At 37.6% G+C, this 20,522-nt stretch overlaps 1 protein-coding gene across 1 annotated transcript in view; it reads left to right on the top strand.

The window, feature by feature from the left end:
* COL28A1 (collagen type XXVIII alpha 1 chain) overlaps positions 1-20,522 on the top strand; it is a 77,098-nt gene that overhangs the window by 44,060 nt on the left and 12,516 nt on the right. Inside the window, exons 24-28 of the mRNA XM_035897434.1 lie at positions 1,675-1,743; positions 6,045-6,113; positions 8,304-8,372; positions 16,243-16,311; positions 18,438-18,506. Of these exons, the coding sequence (XP_035753327.1) occupies positions 1,675-1,743; positions 6,045-6,113; positions 8,304-8,372; positions 16,243-16,311; positions 18,438-18,506 (345 nt within the window). The remainder of the gene's footprint in view (positions 1-1,674; positions 1,744-6,044; positions 6,114-8,303; positions 8,373-16,242; positions 16,312-18,437; positions 18,507-20,522) is intronic.

Raw genomic sequence — 20,522 nt, 5'->3', positions numbered from 1 at the left:
CAAACCATAAAAATGTGCCAAACTTTATGTCAGGAAAATATAAGTGGCATTTTATGAGGCATAACTTGTATGAAGACGGGTTTCACTACACCGGTCTCCCTTCTTCACATTTTCCTGGTTACTCTGACATTTTTTAATAAACCAATGAGTCAAGATTGTTTATTGATGAGATTCATGCTGAAAAATAAGAACATTGTGGACTTTATTGCCTTTTTCATTCTGATTTTATTCTGTTCAGGACAGTTTATATCATTTTCATAGCAGACTGGCCATGATCCAAAATCCAGTGGAGTCTGTAGTTTTTCCAAACTTTTTATTAAATTTTAGATCAAGGGTTTTATCTGCAGTGGCTGATGTGAGAAAACAACTATTTGGGGCAATTAGAAAATGCAACTTGATTTTTAGAAAATATACAAACCTTTGTCTCTTTTGCTCCATAATAATTTCTTTGTTTAAACAAATAAACATAAATGTAACAGGCTACACAGGTCTGTTTTGTCTCTCCACTGTGGAAAGTACAATGATTACTAGTAATTGTGTTCTTGGAACATCCTGGTATCTGCAGTAGTGAGGCGAGACATTATAAATTTCTAATGCAGGGAATCTGCATGTTTTTCAAAGCTGGGAGTTATCATGGTCTGAGGTCTTTTTAGTACAGCTCTTAAGTATTTGATGGAGTAGTGGGTGATTGCTAGAGGTCTTAACTCCTAGACAGCCATGGTTGTGTGTCCACTGGAAATTTATTTATTTTAAGCTACACCCACGTTTGGGAACTGGAGTTTTATTTCCCTTGACAACCATTATGCTGTTACTAATATGGAGACAGTAACATTAGATAGCTGTTTTTTCTCATATTCCTTTCTCATGGTTACAGCTGCTCAGTGATTTTGATAAAACATTTGATCTGCATTCCCTAGTGAGTGTTTCCTGCAATACTGCCCGTCCTTCTCACTAGTGTTAAAAACTGCAAAAGTTTCATTGAAAATTGAAATTTCCTTTTTAAGATTCTTAATGTAAAGTAAAACATCTGTTGCCATAGATTAAACAGTAGAAGGAGCCAAATTTTGCTCTGTGAAGGGATAACATGAGGAACTTTAATTCTAAGCCTAATTGCTTTCCAGGAAAGCCACTGACAGAGCTAAGATTACCAAACAATTGTACTGGGTAATATTTGAGGAAAAACTCTAGTTTCTGCCTGGGTCTTCAGACTGTGGAGCTTGCAATTTTGAAGTGCTGTGCCATTGTATCTGTAGCCTTTTAAACATACTCTGTGTCAGCACTTGTCTTTCTTTGAATTTCTTCAGTGTTCTCTGTGTGCTCTGACAGAAACAAGGTTATGCAGTGCTGCTTGTGTGGGCAAGAGACAGCAGAAGCCACAGGCGGATCTGGCCACTGAAACTGAATTATGGTATTCAGCCTTCACTTGAAAACTAAAATTGTCTAGGTATTCATCAAGGCAGAACAAAGTCCTTGAGACAGTTGCGGAGAAGCAAAAGTGTAAGAGAAGTCAGAATCAAGGCAGTAAAAGCTTCCTCTAGAAATACTGATCTCATATTACCTAGCTCAATAATTGTCACTGTCAGAAAGAATTGAATACTTGTTCTTTTCTGTAAAACTTCAGAAATTAAAACTGAAAATAATTGATATGACTTTGGATTTTTTCTTTTTGGACAGGGGGATCCAGGACCAAAGGGACCACCAGGAGATGATGGACTTCCTGGAAATTCAATAATGGGACCAACGGTAGGAGTTTTTAGACAGAAGATAGAAAATAAAGAAACATGGGATATATGCAAAACTCTAGTGAAAATGTAGAAACCACTTGAACAACTTTTTCAGGAAAGTAACTGACTAATTCTTCAACTTTTGCACTTACTATCTTTTCAAAGAAGAAACACAAAAGAGATTAAATAACTAGTCCAGTGTACCTCACCCTGCAAAATTCCCTCAGGAAGTCTTCATTAGGAAGGTAGCTCTTCAAATTCATCTCCACCTTTCATTATCTCATGTGGTCTTTTATACCTCTGTGTGGGCAATATGCTCTTTATTGAGTATAAACTGAGAGGTATTAGTTATTTTAACAGTGGTGTTTCAGTATTACCAACCTTGCACATTCAAAAACATAAGAAAGACTCAAAATAAAGAATTTTAAAAACAGGTCTTTTGGAAGTACTTATTTGTATATAGGTTACAGAATAGGATTTACTTGGTTATATCCTTTACATTTTTAACTTCAACACCAAGAACAGAGTACAGTAGTCTGTAGCAGGTTTGCTGTGCTCACTGTTCAAGCCTTTAGTGGTTAACTGGCAAGATCAACACATAAGTGAAAGACCAGAGATAAAACTGAGGATTCAGTGGTAACACAGAGACTCAAGTCTTTGCAAAGGTGAGACTGAAAAATTCTCCTCTGTAGTACATGTGAGTTGACACAAGGCTGCTTGAAGAATAAGGTGAGACCAAGGACTATCCTCTTGCCATTGGGAAATAAGTTAGAAGAAAATTATATAGATTAATTTGTAAAAGGTGCAATTTATGGGGTTTTATCACTGTTGAACAGTGAAGTGACCTTTTCAAAGAATGGTTCTCTCTCTCCTATTTCTTAAGTGGTAATAGTAGGTCAGGATGACTGTTAGGTACATAAAGTTATAACTGCTTTTTCTCCTTGCATAATGCATTACAGTTATCAGGATGGAATTTTGTCTGATATTTTATCACCAATTTACTCAAACCCTTAAGTAGGGTTTTTCCTCAACTCCTTGGAATTGTCTTTCATTTACCTAATCAGAATAATATGGCATCGTTAGAAAATAGTGCCACTCACCTTTCTACATTAAGAACAAGCTGAAAAGCGCAGTCCCTGGAACACATCCCATGTCCTCTACTGCAAAAACTGGCTATTGCAGCTTTCACCTCCTCCCCTCTAATGCATTCTAACGCATTTTATGGTATCATATTGTAGTTCTGTCAGTCATGATCTGGGTTGAAACTTCCTGTAAGCCTTCTACCACTTGTGATAAGGGAATAGTTCAGGAAAACTTCCTTTAGTGTTTGGGACAAGTGCCATTCTTGTGATCTCCTTTCCAGACTGAAATCAGGAACCTTCTTAGTAAAACTTTTTTTTTTTTTTTTTTTCACATTTCTATGATTCTATACCACATCTGAACATAAAGTGTTCCACTCAGTTTCACTTCTTGGAAATATAGTTTTTAGACCCAAATTCAGAGACCAATTGGTTTATGTGTACCTAACACAATGTAGTTCAAAATGAAGCAACTTAATGCAATAACCTTTGTGTGATGACATCTCAGGAATACCAATAATGCTTTCACTCCTGGCTTGACAGACTTATACCAGTACACATACCAGAGGATGCTGCATAGCACAATCATCCACATGTGTTCAGTAGCTTCTGGTTTTGAATTTTCAGAAACTCTAACTTTACTTACTTTGTCTATAATCTAGAATGCTACTTGACTCCGTGTTTCTTATAAAAAGAAGTGAGGAACATGACTTAATTGTCCAGTCATATATTTAATCATTTAGGTTTTGATTATGGCAGTTGTTTTTTCTTAATTATGACCATGGACACCAGATTTATTTGTATATTGTGTTTATCTTTTTTTTTTTTTTTTCCCCTTGGAAAGGGGGTAAAAGCAGCTTTCTCTATATTACTGCTTCAGAAAATTACTTTTAAACTGCTCTGGAAAGGTTGGCAAAGTAGATGAATTAATTCATCTGATGCCGTCTGTGACATCAATGGTACTTGCCTTGTTGCCAGTGCACTGACTTAGAGTGAATCGCTGTGATTGTCTTTTCCAGACCCCACAAAACTGTGGGAAGCAGTAATCACAGAATTGCTGCTGGGCCATCTCTTGTGTATTTTCAATGCAGCCATTAAAAAAAAATCCAAACAAATCTAAATAATATGGACTAGAGAACTGTTTCTTATAGCAGATTTGGCCATAGATTTGACTTACGTAGATTTATAGCTATGTTACTTATGGCAAAACCAGCCATTTGACAAAATATCAATTCTTACAGAAGAGAAGGTGTTAACATGTATTTGGTATTTACAATGGTCTGCTAAGATTAAATGAAAACATCTGTTTGGCCATTTTTTACTGTTAAAGGAGTTAGGAGTAAAAATAGAGACGAACTCATGAACCATGGTTTCCTTTCTTGCAAAAAAAAAAAAATTGAATATTTCTAAAACATTTATCATTTTATCCACAATTTAAGAACTATGGATATTAAGAATGAGGAAGAGGTAAAATTGGCTTTCTATTGTAAGCCTATTTATTTATGAACTAGAAGCACACTTATTAGATTTTCACAGAACTGGATCAGAATTCCATCATTTGAAAATCAGTAAACATGAAGAAACATCTTTCAGGGCTGATGCAGTTTGAATCTGGTGGTCAAGTTGTGTTTAAAGTCTTCCAGTGAAACTATCTCTTTGGACTGGAGAATAGGAGAGATTACAGGAGTGACCTACCATGTACAGTTTTCTTTAAGCTTAAGGCTTGCTTGCACCCCTGTCCAAGTTCCATCTTAAAGTGGTTTCAGGGTTTCGTCTTAACCAGAACATTGAGTCTACCTTGTCTTTCTTCATTCATTTACCTCCTAACCTAAACCTTTGATGTATATCTTTAGGAAAACCACAGCAGCTCTTTCATTTTTCCTTGCCAGGGCTAAATTGGTTAAGAAGATCTGATTGCTTGTCTATGGTGGAGATGTGCATGGGACAGGAAATGTAGACCTGAAGTCTGGTTTTGTTGGATATCTAACTAGAATATGAGTCAGTTTACTCTCCAGTCATGGACACTGTATTCAGACAGATCAGCCACTGAGATCTGAGCTGCTATCAGGACTCCATTTGTGATTTCTTGAAGCATTATGTTATTGCAGAAATTTCCAGGCACAATGCACTGATTAAACAGCAGTTTTCAGTCATTTGTAATTTCTTTTTTCTAGCTATTTATTTTTACTGGAATAGACAGGGAAATATTTGCTATTCATATGTAACTATTCTTCAGGATATGTATGTATATTAGCAACTGACCCTCCAACACTACAGGAGAGTCCATTTACATTTTTTGGTTCTGTGGGACTGAGTGAAGGGTGTACACTACTCCCTGTATGGCCATATACATACCATGCTTAGGAGTGGTGTGGATGTGTGACCTGGAAGTATCAGTAAGGATTTCCTATTGATGGTGCTGTTATGTGAACATCTACAGTACAGACTGCCAGCGTATCTTGAGGGATACCTTGAAGTAATATGTTTTCTTTCTTAGTTCTGTGAAGAACAGTCTATTGCAAGCTCAGTTAATTTTCTCATTAAATGTCAGGAAAACGACCACTGGAATGAGGGAAGGGGGAAAGATTGCTGTTTGCTTCTCTTCTGGTTGTGAAAGGAAGCATTGAGGTTTTGCAAATGCACAAATCTTTAGTGGGAGCCAGTGGAAGAGTCAACAGAAGGAGTGATTGTCTCCTGGTACAGAGCATTTTAGGCTAAACTAAGAGAAATTATATATTTCTTATAATGGTTGTATTTCTTCTTTCCCTTGCAGAATGCAGTTTTGCTTTACTGTATGAAAGAACCAATGTGATTACCTGGAAGCGCAAATATGCAACATATGATAACTTAAGGCTGACATATTATGTTTTGGTATTGTTAAATTCATTGTTCAAATGTCAGGACTTACCCCCAAAGTCATAAAATGTTAACTTTTTTAAAATGAATTTAACTTTGTGTTGGCTGACGATAAAGTCAGTGTTCTGAAGATTTCTCTGTGCAACTACAAATCTAGACATTAATAATCTCCTAATGAGAACTCCTATTCTGAAATCTTAATCCAGTCAACTGAAGTGACAACAAAAAAGCAAAAAAATTTCTGAGCTTTGCAAAAAAATTGCAGGAGCTGGTAACTGCTATTTTATATTTCCCAAAGGTTATTAAATAGTTTCCTTACATATTCGTTAATATTTGTTATATCATGATGATCCCATTGATGCCTGGCTTACTATTTTGTATTTAGGGTAACCGGGGACTACCTGGACTCCCTGGACCCCGTGGAGCAAAAGGCGATGGCCACAAAGGTGAAGCTGTAAGTACAACTTTAATTCTGTACTTTGTATTCTACAAAAAAAATTAATTACTGTGTGTTAACTCATTATTTAGTTACTTAACTAAGTGCAATTAGTCTTCTCTTTCATTCTTTAGCTAATTTAAATATTTCATAAATATTTTAAAGTCCTTTCCTATCCTAGATACAGTGCCAGTTCTACAGACAGTCAGAACTGGATATAAACTGTTCTCATTTCAGCATCATGAAAGGGATACCGTGTAATTCCATAAAAATCTTCATGGCTGCTCATACCTGCTTAATATAATCACTGCTCTGAGTTCTTTTCCTTCCCTCCTTCTCTCCCTCTCTCCCTCCCTCTCTCCTTCCCTCCCTCCCTTTTCTTTACTGTTCTTTGTTCAAAATGTGTAATAACATCTGCTCAGCCAAATCTTGCAGCTTTGAGTTCCTTGGTTTTTCAGCTGCTTTTCGTACCAGGGGGTTAAATTGTCTTTTTTGAAGATTTCCACCCCCCTTGCTTTTCTGATGGTTAGCTCCGGGGGGGTTAATGTCTAAGTATTCCAGCTGGCGCATTTCCTTACAAGGGCATATCATCCTAAATTTCAGTCATCTAAAGCCACACAGATGTGTTTGACCAACCTTTCACTAGAAAGTGAAAATACTGTTGCCATCCTTCAACCACCACATGTCAAACTTCCATTAGCACTAGTTTCTTTATGTCTGTAATCCAGCTTTATTTCAAATGACAACCACAAAGGCACTCCCAAATACGCTGAGGTGGGACCTGAGTGCTTCCAAGTAAGTCACAACTCAGGTCCAATTTCCTACTGTTCAGACTGACCCTGGGAAGATCCTTTGGGATCAGAATTGGTTCAGAGGGCATTCACTCAGAATTCCTGGTGTAGTGCCATGTACCTGACACATTTCACAGCATGTAGGGACACTAGACCAGCTCAAGACGCCTTGGAGTGTCAAGAAGTGCCAGTAATGGACCCAGGCCCATTAAATAGAGGACATAAAAACAAATTAAAGAACTCTACTGTCATCCCAAATAAAAATGAAAAGCAAATTCAAAGACAATCATAAAGAAGGCAGTGATGCAAATAGATGCCTCATGAACTTTAGTATGCCTTATAATGCCTCATAGGAACTGAAGTCTTAAGCTTTACAAGTTAAGATATCCGTTTAAACTGCATGAAAAAGAAGTATTGGTAGATACAGAATCAAAGAGGTCAGTGAGACACTGAAAACTTTTAATTTCTAATTAATCAAAGAATTCAAGAGAAACCCGGTTTGGTAACCACTGATTAACAAAACCGTACAAATGCTGGTTGTAGTCTGCCCAGTCACAGGATGACAAATTTACGTGTATGCGCTTCCTGCGTTTCTGTTAGTGATAGACAACAACAACAAAAAGTGTTGCTCTGCAGTAGTATTCCTGAAATCATGTCTATTCTAGGATTCCTATCTGCAACTGCTGTAAGAATCGTGCTTCTCTGCAGCTCTGTCTCAGGCTTCAGAAAAAGCTAGTTGGCCTTCTCCCTGCCACATGGGTACATGTCCATGAAACGTGTGAAGGTTCTGTTGTGCTGTAGCATGCATCTTTCCCCTTCTTGGGCCGCTTTGCCACGCCCCATGATCTGGTAGGACCAACTTCCTAATCCACTGGCAGACGCGGACAGGATTTGTGTAGCTAAGTTCTGTAGCGTGATGGGGCAATGACATCTGCCCTGTGAATGCTGAAAGGGAGGCTGGGGGTGCCTCCAACAGTATGAAGGGCAGCTGAAGGGCCTGTGATGGACTGAGTGGGGAGTTCAGGAGAACAGACTATTGCATGCAAATACAGCAAAATATGTTAGGATTACCCAACACCCAGATTTAAATAGGTTGCTCTGGTATCCCAGATGTGTAATGTCTGCAGTGGATGACTCGTGGAGCAATATCTGCTTTCTCACTGGTTTCTCTGACCTGAGAACAGCTTCAATGTTCTTAAGTCAAGAGCTGGACTTTTTTTCCACCACTCTAGTAGTCTTTTCAGGTTTCCACCTGGGACTGTTGCTCAGTACACATCGGAAATGTGAAGAATTTGACAAAATACAGCAAACCCAAAGAGCTTAGTAACTATTGCTGTAATTCTCTTCTTTATTGAAGAATGCAAGGACTCTTCCTTTGGGACAACTACTGACATGCTTTATTCTTCTGCTGTACCAGGGACCTCCAGGACCAGCAGGCCCCCCAGGACCAGCAGGCCCAAAAGGTGTGGGAGATGCTGGACCAAAGGTACTTGTACAATGGTAGTACATGCATCTGACAAGTAGACAAGATAAACATCTTCTGAAAAATGCATTAGATGGGAGATGCTGGACCAAAGGTACTTGTACAATGATAGTACACGCATCTGACAAGCAGACAAGATAGACAAACATCTTCTGAAAAATGCATTAGGTTAGAATGGCATGTATATGACAAAATGCTGCAATCTCATCTCCCACTTTCCATTGCATCTAGAAGAAAAGTTTGCAATAGACTTTTCTGCCATGATAGATACAAACCAGTTCTTGCTTCATCCTCAGATTTGATGCAAATCTGCAGGTTTTCCATACATCCAAAGACCCAGGATGTTTCTAGATGCTGGAGTTCCCATGTGGTAGTCAGAATCCAACACAGGCAGAGTATTGCTTAATAATTCTGCACGTTCTGTCTCCTATAAAAGTGCAAGAGACAAAACCCCAAAGGAGTCAGGGGAAATGTTAGTTACATGGAACTAGTGAGATACTTTTGAATTCCCTAGAAATCGATTCCTAATAAAAGATTATAAAACTTAATCTAGAATTAATATTAAATGTGATAAAGGGATTAGAAATACAACACTGAAACATTTCCAAGTTTTTTTTCATAAAACACAGAATAGCTAAAGTGTTATAAAGTTCTAAGCAGTATGTAATTCACCTAAAAAGTTGCAGTGTAACTATTAAGTTATAAAAGTTAGAAAAAAGAGACTTAAGACTAAAATCATACAAGAAATTGCTTTAAAATATCCCACAGAGTGGTTTTATTAATGATTTCCTCATTACATATGTGAAATAGGAAACAAGCAGCCTGTTGCAGGAGAAAGTAAAATAAATATTGCCCAAAAAAGTTTTTTCCCAAATAGAAGGAACTTTCAACTTCAGTTCCCAGAACATGAGAATTCCCATTTAAAATAAACAACAACAATAACCTCTTAAAAGCATATCCACAATAAAGGAAAATCTGAAGGACATTCATCCTTAAAATGACCTGACCTTAGAATGACCACAGTATGGCCTGACAATGGGATCTCGGAAACCTGGCTTTCTGCTCCTATTCTGAATTACCCCTTATCAATGCAAGGCATTTCACATAAAGTACTGCAAGGTCTGGCCTATGACACAAAATACTAAAGAACTAAAAGTAATTTCAATTATGTTATTCATACATATGGCTAAACTAATTAGACTTTTTTATATGAGATTATATCTTTTCCAGATAGAGATATCGGACTTGATATAATACAGTTTTTTAAGACATTTTGCTTGGTACTACAGAAGAACATTTCATTAAAACCCTAGAATCTTATATGAAATTATTAAGGCAGATACTGATAAAAATGTAACTTATGGCTATAGAATGTCTAGGGGCATTTTTATGTCTGGAATTCCTCCTTGTTTCCTAAACGGATAATTCTGGAAAGTAGTGTTATCCAAAGAAAAGGAATTGGAAGGTCATGTCAGATAATGAAATAAGATGATCTCGCACTGTGATGCTGTGCTTGAAAGATTACAAACCCCAGAAATATAAATCAGAATTTCAGTGGAAATATAGGGGTTTAATATGAAGAAATTTGAGTTAAATAAAAAATGGAAATAAAAGATTTTATTGGGGTTTTTTAAGTGAAAGGAAACCACTAGAATAATTACAGTGAATTTTCTCACAACTGGAATTTTTAAAATGAATGTTTGTGGTTGTGTTTCTCAAAAGTATCACAAATATACAAGGTATACAGAAATGCACTTAGGAAAATCATAGTGCCTGGCTTATGTGAGAGATCAAAAAACGGGTCACAAGTATGAATTCATGGAATTTCTGGGACAAGCAATTCTTCGTCTGTATTATTATTAGGAAAGTCCCAACGCAGATCATGAATGATGGAAGGACAATATGGTATCATAAAATGCATTAGAGGGGAGGAGGTAAAAGTTGTAAAGTAAAAGAAAATATATCCGATTTTTTACAGTGGAGAACATGGTCTTCTTATCACAGTTATTCTTAAACTGCTATAAGTCTTGTGATATAATAACATACATATTTGACTAAATCATAGATTAGCCATTACAGTACTTACAGTTTTGACTTTCAGCTCTACGTGATGTAAATCATTGCCAGTTGAAGTGAGTTGTTCATATTCCTTGATAAAGACATCAAATCCTTACTTGTCAGTCTGTTCTCCACCCATGAACAGCATAAGAAGTATTACCATTCCTCCAGATCTGTGGGCTGAAGTATATTCATGGTACTAGTAAAGGAGGTTTATTGGTTATATCTTTTTGTGGAGGAATATGACCTGTGTTGTGTTAGTTGAATGTTACCAGTTAATTATAAGTTTGTCAATAGGCCCATTACTTCAACCTGAATTTGACTGAGCAAAAGTGAAATAGCTGTGACCAAGAAGTGAGGCTCTTACAATTTAATAGTGTTTAATTATGACAGGAAATAGTGTAATGGAATATCTAGTAACAGAAACTCTTATCCTAACTCATTATCTATAAAGAAGCCAGCAAAAGATTATCAAAGGCAAACTGATAAATTGCTATCACTGTTCTCATGTGTTTTCTGAGAATGTCAGATCAGGTTTGTAATGCAAATTAAAAATATCTTCTTCATTTCCACGAAGTCATCTCCATTTTCACAAAAATTGTCAGAATTGGGTAGCCTGATGCTAAGAACCAAATAGTTGAAAAACATGGGTGGAAAGGAAGCTGTGTTTTCAGGCTGATAGAACAGGGCCTCCTGTGGTTGTGGGAGCTGCGTGATACAGCCTAAGGAGCAAGACCTCAGCAGGTGCAGTCAGTCTAGTTCAGGCAGCCACACATACAAACTCAAGAGTCTTCTCAAGTGATCAGCATGGGTGGTTTAGGCTGCATGAGAAATGTGCTGTTGAAACGAATCTCCCAGTGAACCCATTTACTGTGCTTTGGCTTCGGGACCAAAAAGAGGTCTGATCTGGGAGTGCTCTTAATGGACTTCTACCCCCAGCGGGTGATCAGTCCATGGCAGCTAACCAGGCAGGTCCCCTCACATTGCATACAGTGCAAACATCAGGCTACAAATTCATTGCTACTGGGCCTGTAGCACTATTTCTTGATGGACATGGAGAGTTAGAAGCTGCCTATCAAGCAGAGGTTTCTACTCATTATAATCAGTCATGGAGTAGATTCAGAAGGCACCATATCCATGGGTTATGGAGAAGTGGCATCTTGTACTAGGAGGAGTTGTATTACAAAGAACCCTGTAGAGTAGCTGTCTTTGCGAGTAACACAACACAATTAGGGCAAATCATGCTTAGATCAGATTTTGCATGAAAAATTTTGTGAGGATCTACAGGTTTGGTTGTGTTGCAGTGTGTTATGGCCCATCAAATGTGTCTCTGTCAGAAAATTAAAAAAATCCAAGAGTTAAAAACATCTGATAAAAATTTAATTTGTATTTTTTTACTTTACAATAGGTTTCTTTTTTATGATGCACCTAGATTGGTACATTAATCCTGTGGGGGAAAATGCATATTGCTTCTATAAATGATGAGCAGCTGTACCTTTTGCAGTGTGTGACTGCTGCACCAAAGCATGCATTATCTGAATAGATAGTCGTATCTGTGATTTATTCTGTGCATCCACTCTAGACATGGTGTAGAGTACACTGGAAAAAAAAAGAAACCAAGTATATAGGCATCTCTTCTCTCTCCCTGATTTTTTGCTCCTGTTTGCTTATACAAAGTTTTGAATCCTTGGTCTTTACATAACTTCCTAGCAGCAAAGGTGCCACAAGGAGAAACAATTCACTTGAATTGCAAGAATTCCACCAGCATGTAGTTCATAAAATGGACAAAATTCTGGTTTTTTTCAAATAAAACATAAGTGCGCTGGCTACCTCTCATCCCTTCCACATAAAAGAATGCGTATAAGAACAGCAACAATCTCTGTATATAAAAAAGAACATCTTGTATATAAAAAAGAACATCTATTTGATAAAAGATACTCATAAATTTACACACTAGTTAATTTGAAATTCCTTTGAGTATCATTATATAGGAATGTTCCACTCAGCTGAATCAGAGCTCTGTTCTCCCCACTTTCAGAAATGGCTCACATATGTGTACACTGCTAGATAGGAATTTTATGTATCAGAGGTCAAATTCACATGAAAACAAAATTGGAACATGTGGGATGCATTCACTCCTGGCAGCACCCTATTTTCTGTAGCATTAAAACAGAAGCACATAATGTCAGAATATAATAAAAAATGGATTTAAAAGCACTGTTGCCAACTAGGAGGTGGGTTACAGGCATTCAAGAGCAAGAGCCCAGCACTAGGAATAAAGCAAGCTTCATTCTCAGTAACTGGATACCAGAAGGATTATTAAAACCCCTAGCGTACTCCCTAGTGCATGAACATTTGGGCTGGGTCCAGTTGCAATATAAATAACTTCTGCAGCTTGGGCCCTGTCTATTTGAACTAAAATGTGGGAAGTAGAGATGCAATGTCTTTTTTTTAATATGTTCTTACAAATACCACTATATCCACTGGCTCTCACTAAAGAGAGTATTGCAGTGCCTGTTGTATGTTTCAGGATCAAATATACGTGCTTCACAGTAGATTAGGTCTATTTGGAAGCCAAGATTTGTTTTTCAGCTAACGATTAGGTCATTTGATGAATTTTCTTGAAGAAATGGTATGGAATAGACACTGGAATTCCATACTTTACAGTGTCTTGACTCAGCTCTTTATTTCTTGTTTCAGTGGTGTTTTTCTAATTCACTGTTTTGCTGATGGTGACAAGCTTGTCTACAAGCACAATACAGGAAATAAATTAGACCTCATCAAAGAACAGTACTAATCCTTCTTGAAATGAATTCCCTGGAGGACAGTTTAGTGTCATACCTTAGAAAAAAGAACTGCTCCACTTTGCAACTCATAAAGCAAAATAAAAGTCTTTTTCTCTAAGCCAAGAAATACAGAAAGTTTCAGGATTACTATAAAGCTCTACAAAAGAGCTTTTCAGTGAGACATCTGGTATTAACTAAGCATGCGAAGCTAAAATTCGATCCTTCACCTGCAACAACCCTGTGTAAGAATGTGTTACCCGTGGGAGGAAGAGGCAGAAGACTTCAAGTCACCCTTACGTTCTTTTTGGTCAGGGCTGGTCTAAGAGCAGGTCGTAGGTATATTGGGTACTGGACCATAAGGAATCATTTACTTGTTTGGTAACCTCCCATTCAGCTTCCATCATAGCAGCTTACAGGCTGTTTCACAGGCCACAGCAGCCTGGGATCTCCTAAAAAAATTTACAATGCAAAGTAGTATCTGTATATCCACCTCTTACCTCTGGCAGGTTTCAGAGGAAGGCTTGGGCAGGGAAAGCTTTGGCCACTCTGCGCAACTTCTGCTCATGAAGAGTTCTCCTACAAACAGCTTAAGGTTGTATTATGGTTTGCAGAGACATTGAATACCAATAATTATTCCTTTGATGTAGATGATACTAAGTGGGAAGATGACTACATTTGCCTAGACTCTCAGTATTTCCTAGTAATACGAAAATCTCAAGCTAATTGTAAGAAAATGCATTGCAGGAGGAATTGAGAAACTGGGCACGTTTTAAAAGATCAGGAATATCTACCACTCATCCCGCTTGCAGAGGGGCATTTCCCAGCACCATGTACCAGACTTACGTGCTACAACATTTAAATACTTAAGATTGCAATCTTTAAGAGTTTATAGCTAGAATTTGGAAAAAAAAAAAAAGGCAAAAAGTTCAAGGGCATTGCCAATATCTTGGTTCTTTGCATTAGCATGGAATGTGCAATATAAAAGCTTCAGGTCATCTGAAGAACACTGCTAAAGAAAGTAGCTCTCTCTTTAGTTCCCTTTTCCAAACCAGGCTGGATGAAAACAGCAAACTCCCCTCTCTGACCAAATATGAGGGAGAGATTTCCTCCCGACTGAACATGGCAATCAGTTTAACCCAATCCACTTGACACACCAATTTAAAGCTAAGAGCATCCATGTACCATGCCTATGTCCTGACTCAAATTGGCCAGTCTCCAGTGCTTTGGAAGAAAGAGGAATTGCAAATAAATTCTGAAGCCAAATGCTACATCAAGAAGGAGCCAATGTTACACCAAGAAGGAAAGCATTATAAACTCAGTCTAAGCCTTAGCCTTTGTATTCAGAGTTCCCACCTCTCCAAATCCATCAAATCTGAGCATAGTTTGGGCCCTAATATATTTGCATATATAGCACATATGTCGGGACTTAGGATGAGACTATCATAGCCATACATAAAAAACACAGATTGGAGTGATCTCTCACTAGCGATTGAACCTTGGGTGTTTCACCTAAAAGCTGTTGTTACAATGACTGCACACATTCCTCCAGGAAAGGGAAGGAAGTCAGTAACAGATCCTGTACTTTCGTTTCCTTCCTTTTTAACCAGTTTGATATGTTATTTCTTTTCACCTACTACAACTCAAGCGTCATCTGTGATTCGTGTGACTCACACTTGTGCCTCTCTCCTAGTTCGAATGCTCCCTCTGCAGGCACAGCCATTTCTACAGCTTTTCTGAGTGCAAAACCACATACAACGAAGAGGTTTTGTAATGAAATTTTTTACTTTGTCAAGAAATACAATTTCTTCTTGGCTTTGTTGTTAATAGATTGGATGATCAATAGCTTATCTGAACATTTCTTTCTTTTGCACTTGCCTGCACAGGCATTAGGTTTAGGGACATTTGATAAACCTGATTCAGAATTTTCTGTATCTATAACTTATCAGTTATAGATTTCTTTTTTCTTTTCAAACTGATGGGATTTCTCTAGTGATCATGCGCAGAATGTGTGCCTGTTCCCTCATTTGTACAATTATGGACTGAGGAAAACAAAACTGCCTCTTATGTCCCTGTGCCTTGCCCCTACCAGTAGTGTCCCCTGACCCCCATCTTCTTCGCTGGGCTTGTCTGCCACATGAGGGGCAGCACCGGGCTCGGCGTTACCCACGTCCCCCCTGGCCAGCCAGCTGCTGCTGCCTTCTCTCTGCCTGCTGGTTAAGGGATGAGCCCCTCTGGTTTTTTTCCCCCCACTAAAAGCATAAATTTAATCTCTCTCCTTTACCCAGCCTCCAATTTTCACCAAAACTGTCAGAAATGAATATGCTCAAGGCCTCTACATTTCTGACTAATTTGGCTGAAATCAACTGATGAGTTTAAAATATACCAGGAGAAAAAAGAAGACTAATACAAACAAGCAGAAACACAGGCAAAGTATCACATAAGCCTTATTTCCTTAAGAAATCAAGCTGAACATATATGCATTAAGGCTTTTTAAGAGAACAAGGAAAGGATTGTTCTTTTTGTTCTTCTGAATCCATGCTATTAAAATTCATTTAGTTTTCATAAACACACCAGTTTGACAGTTCTGGAAGTTAAATGTCCCTAGTTTCAGAACAAGCACAGTATCAGTAAAGGGCATGATAACCGCGTGTCCCACTACTGACACTGTTGTGTCCCCTGTCCTTCCTGGTAAGCCCCTGCAGAATGTGGTGGAAAAATGGTGTTGTTTCCAAATGAGTTTGCTTTTCTTCTGTAGCTAGTAAGTTTGCAAATTAGAGTCCTAGCTCCATTGGTGTTTTAGATCACATGGACCTTTGCTTGGGGAATAATGTTCTTCATCTAGAGCTTAAATAATGTGGGTGCCTGAATTTGGGGCTTTTTTTTATATCTGTAAAACAACTCTTTATGTACGTAACATTTGTTTATTTTGTTTCTTAACCTCAGTAGTTTGACTGACTGCTTTATAAGTGGATGAAAGATGTAACAGTAAATAGGTGATAAATCATTGATGTTTCTGTGACTATTTTCAGGGAGACCGTGGAATGAGAGGCTATCCTGGGCCCCCAGGGCCGCGAGGAAATGGAATGATTGGTCCAAAGGTTGGTACAATGCTGTGTTGAAGCTTTTATGCTTTTTTGAGATGCTGGCTACCAGACTCTGATCTCTCAGACACCAAAATATCTTCATCAGTTCTTGATTTACATTGGTGCAACTGCAGGAGAAATTAAGCATAAAAACATGGGCACTGACCATACACTTTTACCGACCAAATTAGGAAGGACTACTAACTGGGTGAAAATTGCATTTGCAGCTAAACTTTATGAGATCACAGCTGGAAATTGAACAGAACTATCAGGCTGATAAATTAGTTAAATGATGCATTTCTCCTGTTTGTATCTATTTTGTTTCCAAGAGATTCTTTTGTGGTGGAAAATATGTTAAATGTGAGGTTTATGTTTGCAATTTTTTCACAATGAAATTGAATCCAATTAATTTCATTAGTAAAACCATTAGGAAAGAAACATGAAAACAAAAAGTTAATTCTATAAGCAGCCAGCATGCAACATCTGGGCAATTTTTTCCTCCCTCTACTAAAGTGACTTATAATTCAAAAAAAACATACTCGTTAGAAAAGAAATTCAATGCATGCCTGGATTTCTTTATTGTAAGTGTATCCATCAATTATTTTTACAAAGGCAATGGGGAGAAACATTGTGAGTATTCCTCCACTGTAACTTTAGTTAGAAGTAGATATGCCTTTGTAACTTTTTCTGTGATTCCCTTAGTGTAGATTAACAGAAGTCTCCACTGCCATTTTGAATAAACTAGTATCTGAATGGAGACATATTGCTATTACCAACCTGTTACAGAAATGCAATGAGTGACAGAGCATGAATATTTTCTCAGAATGGATGTCTGACTTTGCCTTGCTTTCTGAAAGCTGCAGCCATTTCAGTACCTTGGTTAACCATACAGGCACAGTCTATTTTAAAAAAGTAAGTTTGGACTGAGTGTCAGAATCCTACAAATGTGTAACACTATGTGCTGCTACCTTTGAGAATGAAAAATGTGTTCTCTGTGGGGAAACAGTATTTTGTTTTCAAGGGTGAGGACCTGCTTGTAGCATCTAGTTCTTGAGATAAGCTACTTGGCACAATGTTTTGTGTGAATCCCTGCTTATAAATATATAGATTAACAGTGTTTTTCACAAAAGATTCTGTCAAAGTTTGTGGCAAGTTTTTTGTTTACACAGATGAGAATGATGACTTTTCAAACATCACTAATATCTAGAAGTTAAATATTTTGAGCTATATATTTCTGTTTAATGATGATCAAGTTTTGAAATATTTCTGCCTAAATATTCAACATATGCAAAATATAGGTAGTTAATGTACCACTGAATGAATTCCATTTACTGTATTGGAGCAGTGATTATTTATTATAAGACAGTAATCAAAAACCTAACCTGAACTCCAATTAAAATTTTATGAAACTTGGTCAAATTTCAAAAGCTTTTTTCAACTGAAAATAAAGAAAAAATAAAAGGAAAACCAAACATTTAATTTTGATGTAATCAAAGGGATATGCTTCACTTTGTCACTCTGAAATGTTAGCTTAGCCTGCCTCCAAAGCACAAGGGCTTTACCTGGCTTTTGACTGTATCAACACAAATCAGCAGGTGCTGCTGTGGCTTTTCTCTCTTCTCTCCCACTTACGATTTTCTGAATGAGTGGTGCTCCCAGAGACTGTGGCACCACAGGGGCTTGGCATATATACGCGGTGCACAAGAACTAGCTAACGTGCCTGGCAGATTTACTCACGTTGGATTTTATTGCTCTGGTCCTTTGTGCCTCTACTGTTGTGTCTCCCTTGTGTGGAGTAATGGCACGAAGCTGTTGTATAAAGATGGGTTTCTGTTGGTGTCTGTGTGGGAAAAACTGGGGAAGATATCACACTGTGTCATGGGCATATTTTATTCTTTAATTATTTTCATCTTAATTGTTCCTTGGCTTTCTTGGGAATTTGCCAAGGATAACTATGAAGGCCCACAGTGAGAAACCATAAAGCAAAGAAGAATCAGAGCTAGAGTCTTTGACATGGTTTTACTTTTTGCTTGCAGTGACTTTGAGATGACTTCCTTAGCATTACCAGGAATGCAGTTTACCTCCTAATTCTTCTTGTTTACCTCCTAATTCTTCTTGTTTTGCCCCACTGACCGTTATAGGGTATTATGGGACAGAAAGGCTTGCCTGGTCCACCTGGCCTCCCTGGTGACAGCATACAAGGAAGCAAGGTAATCCAGTTTAATGTGATATCTGTCCAGTGTCTTCTCAAAACTGTCTCTTAAGGAGATTCATTGTCTGTTTTTCTCTTTGCCACTGAGTCAGTGAACTCCTGCAAGTATTCATTGTATATTTAAGGTTCTTGTTCATAAGGTATGTAATATTTACTTTAACTGTTGAGTTTTCAGTATTGGGGGCACTTGATTGCTCTCTTATTATTCTTGTAATTACAAATATATTTGTCCTATAAAAAAGTCTCATGTGTGCCACATCTTACTGATTTACTTAGATTTAAAGGATGCTCCAAAGAAAACATCCGGGGTTTTCTCTGGATGCCCTTGTAAAAGACAGTTACAGAGATCTACCATGTCAAACACCACATATAGGATTATAAAAGAGATTAGCCAGTCTCCCACATACTCTTTGTTGGGTGTTTACTTGCCCAGTTCCAGCCATAACCATAGCTTCTCTCCTTATAAAGAGAAACACAAACACGGTAACATATTCTGAACATTCAAAGTTAATAAATTGCCTTGTCATAAATGTGTGGATGAAAATTACTAAAACTGGAGGCTCTACTGGAGAACAACCCAAGTTTCTCCTATTTCTCTTAAATCAGTATGCTTAAAGTTGAGCATGAGATTGAACATTTCCCTGGATCAGGAGGGTTGTGCTCAGCTCTCCAACTCTAAGTTGTCAAACCAGCAGTGATTCAGTAAGAGGGGCACTGTTTTAGTTGGGTTAGAGAAGGTGCCTCTCTATACTGCAGTTGGCTGTAGACACTAAAGCCACCGGGGAATCCATTGACAAAATAGGTTTTCACTGGAAAACAACAACAAAAATATCATTATAATGTACCTTGTTGGCAAAACGTTTCAGAGAACATTTCTTTGGTTCAGTGTGGAATTGCTTCATACAAGCTTTACCAGAAAAGCACCTATCCCTTCTGACTTTGTTTTGTTCAGTACTTGCTCTGATTCCAGCTTCAATGTCTTCTATTTTTATATTCATGTCCAATCATTTCCCTTTTTATACTGCAGAGAGCCCTTCCTTTTTTCACTGTGAGGTGTTTCATAGGATAAACACATACTTTACTGTGTTCTTTCTTTTCTCCTTATTGTTTAACTCCCTTTAACAGATTCTGGTTTATCTCATCTCGGGACTTCCCTAGACAGAGATCTCTACATGGTTAGTCATGACTGTCTAGACCTTTGGTTCTGATCTGCTTGCAGTTTTCTTCTGTATTGTTATCAATTACATTGATAACTATGACATATTTTAATGTGGGGGCATAAGGAACTTCTTATTTTCTTTTCTCTTCTTCCTTTGTTTGCTGAATCTCTGAAGGCTCTTTGCTCTATTCTTGTGGAAAATAGAAAATTTTCTTCCATCTCTGGATGGCTTTATGGTGTAGGAAAACTATTTCCTGCCTGGATTTAATAGACATTTCTGATGTGTTTCCAGAATCTAACACTTGAGATATATCTTTGTTAATTCTATGAGTATGTGAGGTTATTTATAAAAGCGCAATTGCCACTGTGAAAAGAAATATTTCCGCCATCAAATGCATCTGATGATACATGAAAAAACATACACATTATATAATATTTTTTCTGTTCCTGGAAAAATATTAAGGTTAGTCAAAATATGCTGAGTGTACGTATACATCTATCTATCTGTTTCTGTATAGATACATAACCTTGGCAACTGTCCTGCTCCTGTAGTACCTGTTTCCTCCATATGCTGATGCTTGTTGAGCTTCTATCTGTCTCTTCTGTCCTTCTATCTCTTCACAGCCGTGTTAAGCCTCATTCATTTTGGCCACTCTTCATCAGCTTAAAGTTACTGTACTCCTGCATTTGAACTATCAATATCACTCCGAGTATTTTTTTTATATATATGTAAAGCGCAGTCTGTATATCATAAAAATGGAATGTCGAAAATGAGATGGTTTTCAAGTAACTTTATGTTGATAGCTACATTCACAGGTCTTCTTTTTTTATGCTTGGTTTCCTTTCAAAACCACT

Source organism: Egretta garzetta, unplaced genomic scaffold (genome assembly GCF_000687185.1).
Source record: "Egretta garzetta isolate BGI_Z169 unplaced genomic scaffold, ASM68718v1 scaffold30, whole genome shotgun sequence".
Taxonomy (NCBI): Eukaryota; Metazoa; Chordata; class Aves; order Pelecaniformes; family Ardeidae; genus Egretta; species Egretta garzetta.
Note: the sequence above shows the minus strand (reverse complement) of the source record. Positions and strands in the feature narration are given on the sequence as shown.